The sequence below is a fragment of the Equus przewalskii genome, chromosome 30, assembly GCF_037783145.1.
Source record: "Equus przewalskii isolate Varuska chromosome 30, EquPr2, whole genome shotgun sequence".
Lineage (NCBI taxonomy): Eukaryota > Metazoa > Chordata > Mammalia > Perissodactyla > Equidae > Equus > Equus przewalskii.
The window spans coordinates 15,362,407-15,375,108 of NC_091860.1; the positions used below are offsets into that span (position 1 = coordinate 15,362,407).

A 12,702-nucleotide genomic window follows, 5' to 3' on the forward strand; every position below is an offset into this window, starting at 1 on the left:
GATGCTTAACTCAAGAACAAGCTAAAACAGAGCAAATTTTCTTCTGTTTGAGAGGTATAATCATGCTTTGTATTCAGTCCAGTGGCAACACTGCCAGAAATGCTGCTTCTCACAAATACTAAAACACCGAAGAGAAAATTACTACAGTTAATTTAGATTTTGACTGCTTGCACTTTTATTTTAATTTTAGCAAAACTGTTTCTAAAGCCTGGTATTTAACCATTATTCTAGATTTATACAACCAGATCTTTTAGAAATTATGTTGGGAGAGTGTTAAGGCATCTAAATAGGCCTATAAAATATTGGCTTATTTTCTTACCAGCAAAGGCTCTGCGAAGGCAATAATTCTGCTATTTAACGTCTAAGAGACTAAAGCTCTGAAAATTGTTATTATTGCAGAGCAGAAAACATTAGAATATTTTCAGTTTTACTGAAGCTTTTATCCATATTTATATCCAGCACTTAAATACATTACGATATGTACCGTTATGTCACAGAGATAGTTTGCATTATTTGTGTGGCTTTTAGTTTATAATGATGTCAAGCCTGTACAGATTCATAAAAAAGATAGGAATCTAGGTGCATTTGCCATAGCAAGGACTGTAACTCATTTCCAGCTGAAAGACAATGATCAGTATTATGAAATAAAAAGAAAGATCTAAGAAAAAGTACTTCTACTTTACAAATAAGCAACACATTTAAGAAATTGTGTTCTACCTAATCAGTATTTTGAATGAGATGGTTCCTATTCAAATAGCTTCTCAAATTATCTGTAAGCAAACCCTAAAATCCAATATATTTTAAAATATCTGTCTTTTCCAGATGATCATGAGATTGGTACAACTGATTTTGATCCAACAGAAAGCAGTCATTTTGATTAGAGTTAAGAGAAGAGAATGTGTAGGCAAAAAGTCTGAGAAAAAGCATTGGATACTATACAATGAATAAGGCAATGTAGAAGGTGTCTTGAAATTACATATCTTTTAGACTAACTCAGTAAAGAGTTTTCTTCCAAACTATTTCTTAACTATAATAGTTACTTTGCAACACAAATTTTACTTTACCTTTAAATGCAATTACCTTAGAACAATTTTTTGTGTGTGCCTTGGTTTGTCCGGAAACAGTTTGTACTAATTTTTTTTCATTAGTCACTACATTTAGAGAAAAGCTAATCTACTCTGATCAAAACTGGAATTAGGGAGTGAGAAAGCTACCTTCTGTCTCAGCAATACCCTCCCCATTTCCTGTTGTGGAGGTCCCAAAGGGTGAGGTTCTAGAACTATGTAGGAAATATACTAAAAATACAGATTCCCAGCTCTATTCCCTGAGATTTTGATCCAAGTGTTTCAGATTCTGCATTTAAACATATTGTATATGTATAAATTTTCAGTGGTCTTTGATCCACATTCTGAAAATCTTTCCTAATTCTTCTATGAGCACAGTTAGAAACTACTAATCTAGAATATGCATACAACATTCCATATGAACAATGAAGTGTACAGGACTTAATTTTGCCTGAGGAGATGGTTTCATACTCCTAAGAAATCTTAATATTAAACCTTGTTTAGCCAATAGATGGACGTTTAGTCAAACAAAATGGATTTGAAAGGCGCAGGACTCAAAACTTTGTTCTCCTTGGCTTCCAGCAGTAAAAATGAATAAATTGGGTCAAACAAAGGCTTTTCCTATGAGATAAACATAATCATAAAATTTACGGTACTTAGCTGTAAACCAATTTATGTACTACAGTAAAATCACCAGGGTTAAAAGACTTGGCCAATTAAACTGATTGTGGAGGTCAGAGTACAGGATCTGAGATTTTATAAAATTACAAACCAGAAGTAATCATTACATAACACTTCCAAACCTACGCTATTCTAAATATATTTAAACTTAAATTAGCTACAAGGCTCAGCTGTTAGGTCATCCAGATATCTTGATTCAATGATAAGCAAATAATAATTTTTTAAAGAAAATTCTCAGCTGAGTAAAATTAATGTTTTGGCAAGTTCCCTAAGAAGTTCCTGGAGCATGAATGGGTATTCACTCATTTTTCTCCTACTATTTTTCTAGATTATGGTTCTTTTTCCAAAATTCTAGGAAAATAACTTGTCTACTAAATGTTCCCTCTAACTGCATAAGCTAAAGGAAATGGAAAGTTCATCCAATCCCAGTCTTAAAAGAACAGGCTAATTGCAACTGACAAAATTTATATGGAATGGATTTTATTTTTCACTGGATAGTTGAGAATATTTATTTCTATATGCCTTGATTTCAATCCTAGGAAAAAAATCATGCCAAGTGCTCTTAGTTGGGCCCTGCTGAGCAGGATGAAGGGAGAATCCACTCACTGGGCCCTGTGCTAAGGTCATGGCTGCACAGAAAAAGCCCTAGGGCCAGCCCAGGTAGCCTAGTGGTTAAGTTCAGCATGCTCCACTTTGGCGGTCTGGGCCTGGTTTCTGGGCACCGATCTACACCACTTGTCTGTCAGTGGCCATGCTGTGGTAGCAGCTCACATACAAAAAGAGGAAAATTGGCAACAGATGTTAGCTCAGGGAGACTCTTCCTCAGCAAAAAAAAAAAACCCTACAAGGAGAGATTACTTTTTCAAATTCACATAAAAGTGTTGAATGAACTAGCTGTGAAGAATGGTGTTACCCTCCCACAAACAAACAAGCAAAAAGTAAGATGGAATCCTTATTTTAGACCACAGAGTTCACTTCAGATCCTCAGGTACAAAGATTAGTCCATTAAAGTGTGAACACAGAAGGGTAGAATGTCACTTGGAGTAGCTCTTTAGCTATTACCATTCATTTTCATGATGAACAACACATGTTAAGACCTTATCTAAGATTCAACTACACAAAGAAAACTTCCCTGCACATTCTTACTCCGCCATGACTTTTCTAGACTTTTTATTGCTTCAGTAAGTGTATGAAGTGAAAGAACATTTTGAAATATACTAATGTGCTTTTTTTCCTTTGCACTTGCTTATGAATAATCTTCACACACCTGAGCCAGAAGCAATCTTTGCCTTAGGGAGAAGTGGAAGCACGGAATGTGAAGAGAACGAACGAATTGGCATAGAGCTTTTTGATTTTCAAAATTGGTCTGGGAAACTATTTCAGACATAATGGCCTTAAAAACCTGGCTTTAAATTTCTAGAGCCAGACATCTGAGAGGGAAAAGCATTTTCTAAGTTAGAAAGCTTACTTTTAAATATACAAAACAAAATCTGGAGAGCTGAACTTGGAGTTTTACTATAAGCCATAGAGTAGGATATACTATGCATAAGAATTCTTTCTTACCACAAAGTAAAAAATGTCAAACATTCCTTGGCTGGGGAAGGAGCTTAGACAGAAGGGGAGAGGAAGGCAAGAGGAGAGGTAAGCTTAGGGCCTGCTCCTTTCTCCATGATCCCTTGTCATGTAGAGCACATCTCTTAAACACTATCTGAATATTAATTATTACTATCTAAAATATATTTAATTTTGTGCCTTGTAGCTTATAATTATAAAATATAAGTATATTGATACTGATCATCAACTAAGTCATTGAACAAATAATTATTGAGACCTATTATATTTCAGCCACGAAGAAATAATGCAATAAATTGGGAAATCAGAGCCCTCGTGATTCCCCAGGGAATTTCAAGTCTATTGGAGAGACAAACAAGCTAAAGCCAATTCTATTACCTGGCTTATAATATGTTGCTATACTTCTCTTTATACCGTTACCACTTAGAAGTGAGATTCTAGTCTGCCTTTTTCTTTATGGAAATATATATTATTAGGAAGGTGTGGTCTATTTGTATGAGCCATAGAAGCTTTTGGAAATCATCCTTTCTTTTTTCATGAGTCAGAAACAGCCCAAGGAAAATCTGTATACTGAAATTTCAAAAAGTACTTGCCAACCGTCAAATGTGATCCAAACAAAGCTGTACTAATATCTACTACTCTATAGTTTGGGCAACTTGGCTGCTAACGTTTAAATCAAATGATGGTAAAATTGGAATCATTTTAATAGAAGGAAAACAACAACAAAAGAGAGCTCAGAAAACCAGGGTGAAAAAGTCAGCCTAGGAAAGGAAAATCATTGTACACTGAAGATACTGTGGCTCTCCTTCAGCAGTAGGTCACGTTGGCCGAGGCAATGATGAACTGGACAGCGGACACCCCATTAGTTTTCTTTGAAGCAGCAGCCATAGAAGCTGGAAGTCATGAAGCTTTCACTGTAGAGAGGTATGAAGGCATAAAGGTTTTGAAAAGATTTTCTGTAATATAAACTGGGATTCCTTTGTTGTCTTCAGTAACATTTCCTTGAAATCATTAAAAGAAGGAAGGATGAGATCTTGTAGGACAGTGAGCACTCAATATATTTGTGGACTACAAAACAGGGGAAAGGTATAAATTATTGAACTTTGAAAGAAAAGACCAAAATAAATGACAATAAAGAGCAAAGACTGGAAGAACAGGGAAATGACCAAGAAGGTAGAAAAAGAGCAGGAAAAGGAGAAAAAAGGGAGGAGGGGACTGGGGGGAGGGAGGAATAAATAGATAATTTTAAAATAACATATTAACCGTGCTTTTAAATGTATGGCAATATTAGAAAATATTTTTCTTTACTTATTCATGCTTTTCTCTAGTTTCTATGATTTCCACAAGAGCATTCGCTCTTTTTAAAATTTTTTTCAATTTTATATGAGAGAATGCACTTAGTCCTCTTATTCCGTAATTTAAACATTCATCTTTTCAATAGCACCGGCCTGGGGTAAAGGTGGTGGGGTAGGAATTTGGGAATCGCTTACTCTTAGTTCCTAAGAGACATGTTCAAAATATGTGGTCCCTTACGTTGTATGATCCATGGATGGCCTGTGGCTTTCTTCCCCATGATGAATACTGGTTCCGTTACCAAGGCCCCACCTGAATGTGTTTGAATCTTGAATTAAATTTTCTGGAATTGGCTGATACCATTTACACAGGCTTCCTTTTTCAAAGCTGCAAACTTCCATAGCTTGAATAGGATGGAGCAAAGACAAGATGAGTTAATCACAATAAATGTGTCAATAAATGGTGATTTCTATCTGCAGGAGCACTTTCTTAGTCTTGGGGTTTTTTTTTTTTTTAATTACAATCTAAATTTTAAGCACAATTAAAAAAATTAGCCAAGTGGTTTATATAATGACTAAAAGAGTTTTAAAGAAATCTGGGTGTATTATATTCAAATATCTATAGTAACTGAAATATGGGAATAAATGTATAGAATAAAACATCTCTTTTCAAAAGGAGGTAGGATTTTAATTACCTTCTAAAGCAGCAGTTTAAGCACTGCCAGTCTCTCCTGACATAACACTTACATTGCTTGCGTGACCCCCAAGTTCTGATGAATCTATCTCTTTTCCACAATAACATTACAAAGCAAAAAAGCTCAGCTCCAAAGGTGTCATTCCAAATTCCAAACTACTTAAGTTCAAAGCAATAAGATTGACAATAACTTTTATATTGGATCTTTCCTTGAAAGTTTTCAATGTTCTTGTAATGATTGTATTCTAATATCACACAAAATTACAAGTCCAGTAGTTTTTTAAATACATAGGTTACGTGTGAAAATGCTCTCTCTCTCTCTCTTTCTCCCTGAAAGTGTTCAGGTGTCTGTCTGTCTGTCTTAAATCCTCCACTACTTGAAGAAAGGATCCAATTCAATTAGTTCTTGTGGATACTATAAAAAGCTTGATGCGCATTCCAGCTTTTAAATGGCATAAACAGTGATGGCATACCACTACCACCACTTAGAAATTTGTGTTCATGATTTTTTTTTTAAGATTTTTTTATGTTTCCTTTTTCTCCCAAAACCCCCTGGTACACAGTTGTGTATTTTTAGTTGTGGGTCCTTCTAGCTGTGGCATGTGGGATGCCACCTCAGCATGGCTTGATGAGCGGTGCCATGCCCGCGCCCAGGATTCGAACTGGAGAAACCCTGGGCTGCCAAAGCAGAGTGTGTGAACTTTACCACTTGGCCATGGGGCCAGCCCCTGTGTTCATGATTTAATGTAAAATTTGAGATGGAAATACTCTCTGAAAAAAAGTTATTGTAACCATGACATTCAGGTGTGTTATTTAATCTCTGATGTTAATATTGATCACATAATTGTATTTATGTTGTAAAGGCTTTAGGATTCAATAGAATCCTGTTCTTTATTGTTAAAAAAGATAAAAATTGTAAATGAAAAAAAAAACCAATCAGATGGCATAAAGTTTCAGCTAAGCAAGATGCATAAGCTCTAGAGATCTACTTTACAATATTGTACCTATAGTAACAATAATGTATGGTACGCTTAAAATTTTTTTAAGAGGGTAGGTATCATGTTACATTCTTACTACAATAAAAAAATTAGAAATTTATATTGTAAGCCTGTAGATGACAGGCAGATTTATCATAATATGTCACCTTACAATGAGATAGAGGAGGCAAGATCACACAATTTGCTCAAATAAAATGGTGGTAATTTAATCCATGGTTTTAAAAAATAAATAAATATATCCATAATTTAAAAATAATAATTTAATAGTAGACACTCATTCAAGACATTTAAAAAACTTAACTTCCCATCTAATCATAAATGACATCACTAAAATGGCCAAGTTGAACTAAAAAGAAAGTCAGTGTTCGTTAAAGACACTCATTAGGTGTAATTAATTAAACTTTGTGCAAACTTTCACAAACACTACAGCTAATGCATGATCATGAGAGGATCTTAGTCTCTTCCAGTGGGAAAGTCTGAATATCCCAACATCTTTCATTATATTATCTTCCATCTGTGATGCACAATATATTTATATCCCTGGCCAACTTGAGTTAATTACTGTCCCATCTCATTCACAGAAGGAGTCAGCTTTGATTTTATGAGTTTTTTGGTCTGGATTAATTAGTTAATATATTTTGTATTTATATATTAAGAGGCATTTTTTATGAGCTAAAAGAATAAATATGAAGCTTGATTTTAAGTTCTAGAATTTCCTGTCAAGGCTGACATAAGACAAATTAGAATTTCACTATACTCTATATTACCTGTATGTTCTAAGCCCTTAATAATATCAAGACACTTGAGAAATATTACAGTACAGTAAATTCACATATTACTCAATAAAGAGCAGAAAAGGGGAAAAATGACAAAATTTTCAGTCCTTCTGATATTGTGCTTTGCCCATTCAGACACAGATTAATTTTTCTCTTCTCAGACTGTATCTTTGGCTGCGGAGTTCACTTTTAAATGAAATAATTTGCCTTTGATCTATTGTGGAAGAGCTGTGGATTGGCAGGTGCCAGTAAATGAAAATCATCTTTCAACAGGACACAGGTGTTGAAGGGCCTATGTGTGTTAGAATTGGTTTTCTTACAAACTGCATATTTGACATCGTATTCATTTCAAATGTGCATTTTGGCAATGTCAAAAATTTGAATGAATTCATCTAATTTGAGGGTGTTATTATGCTTCCTCCCTAAACATTTCTATTTCATGAGTGTGAGGAGTAGAACAGAGACAAATGGGGGATTGGAGAGCAGAGCTAGTAAATGACAGCCTTGGAGCCTAATAAAGTCCATGAAAACAACTGTTTTGAATCTGAAACATTAATTTAAAGATGTTTATCTCTTGTAGAACACAATAGAAGAATGCATGCTGACTCCTAGTGTAATTTTCTATACAAATAGCTTTTATATTAAGAAATTTCTCTAGACTAGGTTGAAAATTTCTACCTAGTACCCTAGGCCATGTTAGTTAGATTATGCTGGTATTTTCTTACCTGTTGCATAGCTGTGTTTAACACAAAATTTAGGAATTCACCTACCACAGGATGACTCATCGGATTTGTCAGGGCAGTCATATCTAAAATCACATTTCTGGATTTTTTCAACACAGTGACCACTGGGCCTGCAAACAAATTCATTGTCTGTACAGTTGTGTGGAGGTAATGTTACTGGAACTGAAGTTTCTGATGGAGTTGGGAGGTCCACTGGCAAATTACCTTAATAAGACATAACATACAGGTTTCATTTAGCAGATTTTCCATTTCCTTAAAGATTTCACAAATCAAGAATTTCTAAGTATGATTTATATTCAACATTATAAAGAATACTTAATAGTATTTGCTAATCTGCTGAACTTCTTTACGTAAGCATGTAAGTTGGGATCTCAGTCTTAGCAATGACAAATACTGCTGGGTATCTTTGATTATAAAAATAGGTGAAGGTGCAGATGGAAGTCATTCAAAAATTATTCACAGCTCACTGAATAAATGGGAGGCTCAAAGACAGGACTTGGAAGATCAGCAGGAGCCACGGGAGTTCCAGATGCTGACATTGGGAACCAGAGTCAAGGTCAGGTTAAACCTTCTAGTCCACCAGGTAAATAAACATTGTTCTCCCACTGCTACAATGAATCTAATGTCTCCTTATCTGTGTCATATATTCAAAATTCAAGGTTTCACGAGAGACCCACACCAGAAGTATTTACCTAGAAGTATTTAAATAATTAAGATAATAATTTCTGAAATTACAGAGTTTAGAGGGAATTTAGAAAACTAATTTATACAGTAAGTTATTCAATAAAGATGTATTAATAACATCCCTGTGTCATGTACATGGTAGGTGAAATGTATGCAAAGCCAGATATGTCATTACTGCCATAAAATAGTTTACAGACTAGTGGAACGGCAGTCAGGTAAATCTTTCATCACAGTTTTGTGGGATAAGTTTATGATAGAGATTATAACTCCATGGAAGCAAAAATGACACCTATCCTTTTCCTCCTGTATTCATAGCACAATTCACAGACCATGGCAGGCACACTATCATTGTGAAATGAGTAGATAGATAGACAGATGTATGGAAAGATGGATGGATGGACGGATGGATGGATGGACGGATGGATAGATGGATGGATGGATGGATAACAGAGTGAATGAATGAATGAAGAGATGGACAGATGGAAATTACAGTGTAAAAAAGCACATATCAGATGGGAGATGGGGAAGACTTCCTGGAAAGGTGATGTTTAAACTAAGTTTTTATTTCTAAAGGATGATGAATTGCTGGCTAGATGAAGAAAGGTACAAGGTCTTTTTAGGCACTGAGAAAAGGCTTGTGTGAAGGCAGAGAAATATATCGGCCTGTTGTTTCTGGAATACTGTGAGTGTTTGGTACGGAGAATATCTTGTAAGAATGCATGTGATGGAGTCATTAGATGTGGGACTAGAGAGGAGACAGTTACCAGATAATAAAGACCTAAGTGGGATCAACTTAGCTGTTTGAAATAAATACAAAAAGCTGTGGAGAAATGCCAAGATATAAAATTTCCACTTCAAGAAATACTTTTCTGGTGTTAGTGTGGAGAATGACTTGCAGGTGGTTCTGACATGGAGCAGAGAGAACAGTTAAGCTTTTACTTTAATTCCAGGCAACTAATAAACCAAAGCAGAGATGGTTTGTAGGGTAGAAAGCAAAGACCTGAGCAATGTCAAACATTCAGTATCTAAAGAACTGGGGATTTGGGTTCTCTTGGGAATTTGAGGAAAGTCCAATAAATAGCACCTTATTTAACTTAGCTCAAGTTTTGAAGCAATTAAGAACTAAAACTGAAGTGTATGGCAGAGAGTAGATCAAAATATCAACTTTTTACAGATGAAGTTGATACTAAAGAAAATGATCTATATCCGTAAACAAGTGGTCTTCTAAATTGTGAAACTCAGAAATAAACACACTCTCTAAGTTATAACCTGTGCTGGAAACTTCCAACCATCCCTGTATGGGAGCCTACCATTGTGAACTACAGCAAGGAGGAGTTGAGTGAATCTCATGCTTCCTTCAGTTAACTAGCTCAAAAAAGAAAAGAGGAAATTTAGGGACCAGGTGTGCATGCTCAGGCTCTCCTTACAAACTGAATAATCCATTGTTGCTTTTCCATAGTTTACAGCAGGGTTCACTCTTGGTGTTTTCTTTCTATGGGTTTTAACAAATGCATAATGACATGTTTCCATCATTACAGTATCGTACAGCATAGTTTCACTGCACTAAAAATCCTCTGCGCTCTACCTATCCATCCCTCTCCCTAATCCCTGGCAAACATTGATTCTTTTACTGTCTCCATAGTGTTTCCTTTTCCGGAATGTCATATGGTTGGAATCATGCAGTATGCAGCCTTTTCTGATTGGCTTCTTCCACTTAGTAATATGTATTTAAGTTGACTCTACGTCTTTTCATGGCTTAAAAGCTTGTTTCTTTTCAGCACTAAATAGTATTCATTGTCTGATGTACCATAGTTTATTTATCCGTTCTCCTACTGAAGGCCATCTTGGTTGACTGAGCATCTTTTCACATGCTTATTTTCTGTCTGTTTATCTACTTTGATGAGATGTCTGTTCAGATTTTTGCCCATTTTTTAACCTGGCTGTTCATTTTCTTTTTGTTAAGCTTAAAGAGTTATTTGTATATGTTAGATAACAGTCCTTTATCAGATATCTCTTTTGCAAATATTTTCTCCCAGTCTTTGGTTTGTCTTCTTCTCTTGACAATGTCTTACACAGAGCAGAAGTTTTTAGTCTTAATGAAAGTTCAATTTATCAATTATTTCTTTCATGGATCATGGCTTTGGTAGAGTATCAAAAAAGTCATCACTATAATCAAGGTCATCTAGATTTTCTTCTATGAAATCTTAGGAATTTTGTAGTTTTGCATTTTATATTTAGGCCTACAATCCATGTTGAGTTCATTTTTGTGAAGGGTGTAAAGTGTGTCTAGATTTATTTTTTTACATGTGGATGTCTAATTGTTCCAGCACCATTTTTTGAAAAGACTATCTTTTCTCCATTGTATTGCCTTTATTCTTTTGTCAAACATTAGTTGACTATATTTATCTGGGTCTATTTTTGGCTTTCTATTCTCTTCCAATGATCTATTTCTCTATTCTTTTAGCAATAACACAGTCTTGATTACTGTAGCTTTATAACAAGTCCTGAAGTCAGGTAGTGTCAGTCCTTCAACTTTGTTCTCCTTCAACAATGTGTGGCATATTCTGGCTCTTTTGCCTCTCTATACATACTTCAGAATCAGTTGTTCTATATTCACAAAATAACTTGCTGAGATTTTGATTGGGATTGCATTAAATCTGTAGGTCAAGTTAGAACGAACTAACATCTTGACAATAATGTCTTCCCTCATGCATGTTTTTTTTTGTTTTTGATGAGGAAAATCGGCCCTGAGCTAACATCTGTTGTCAATCTTTCTCTTTTTGCTTGAGGAAGATTGTCCCTCAGCTAAATCTGTGCCAATCTTCCTCTATTTTTTATATATGGATGCCACCACAGCATGGCTAGATGAGCGGTGTGCAGGTCCGAACCCGGGATCCAAATCTGCAAATCCCAGGCCACGGAAGTGAAGCATGAGAACTTAACCACACTGCCACCATGCTGGCCCACCTCTTGCATGTTTTTGTATCCTTATCTCAAATATGTATTTTCTATTTAAGATATACACTATCATTTTGTGACTTAGAAAATTTTATATAAATATTATTTATCATATTTCTTTTGAATTTGCAATTTTTTTCTCAACATATTTTTGAGATTTATCTCTACTGATACATGCAGAATTAATTCAGTCAATTTAACTGCTTGAGGGTATTCAATTAAGTGAATACCCAGAGTTAAAAACTGATTGTATGAATAGTCTGCAGCTGGTGTATTTCTTCTCAAGCGGGACAGTAAGATTTTTTATACATTTTTCTTATTATAAAGTGTGCTACAATGGACATCTTAGTACTTTTCCCTTCCAGAGTATTTTAAAGACAAGGCAGCTTGAAATAAAATTGTGGTTATAGGGTATGTGACCGGTCAACTTAATTGTTTTCAAAAGTGTTTTTGCCCATTTCAACCCAGAAATGTGTGCATTTCTCATATTCTCATATTCCAGCCAATACTTGACATTATCAGATTTTATAAATGTTTGCCTGTGTAATGGGACTGAAATAATAATTCCTTGAAATTTTAACTTGTTTTGCCCTAATTATTGAGACATCCTTTTATAATTTTAGGGGCCACTCAGGTATCTTATTCCAGCTTTTGACTAATGTTCACATCCCCTCCTCTTTTTTTCTACTGAATTCATTGTCTTTTTCTTATTAATTTACATGTTTATATCTATATACTCTATACTAATCCTCTGTCATTTGTCTACGTGACAAATATTTTCTCCTAGTCTACGATACATCTTTTCATTTTGTGTGGTCCTTCAAAATAAAAAAATTCTAATTTTAATGTTTTTTACTTTATAAGTAATTTCCTTTATGGTTTGTGCTTCAAAGTTTCACTGAAAAAAAATTCCTCCTTGTTCTAATATCATAAATATATTTTCCATAATTTTCATAAATTTTGATAGTTTCACTTTTCCCATTTAGATCTTTACTCCATCTGGACTTTATTGTTATCTATTGTCTGGGATAAGAATCTAAATTCAACTTTTTTCATATGAATGGCCAATTTCTGATCTATTAATCTATTGAGCAACTCAAATTTTTCTCACTTATTATTTTATATTTTATTATGAAATGTGTTATACACACATAAAATTGGATATAAATATATGCCTGGTTTAAAGAATAATAATAATAAAAAGAATCTCCATAAATCTATCATCTAGCTTATGAAATTA

At 34.6% G+C, this 12,702-nt stretch overlaps 1 protein-coding gene across 1 annotated transcript in view; it reads right to left on the reverse strand.

Moving 5' to 3' along the window:
- The window catches only part of MALRD1 (MAM and LDL receptor class A domain containing 1), a 648,353-nt gene that overhangs the window by 437,227 nt on the left and 198,424 nt on the right, over positions 1–12,702 (reverse strand). The window contains exons 21-22 of the mRNA XM_070600827.1: positions 7,848–8,024; positions 4,851–5,013 (exon numbers count right to left, since the gene is read on the reverse strand). Of these exons, the coding sequence (XP_070456928.1) occupies positions 4,851–5,013; positions 7,848–8,024 (340 nt within the window). The remainder of the gene's footprint in view (positions 1–4,850; positions 5,014–7,847; positions 8,025–12,702) is intronic.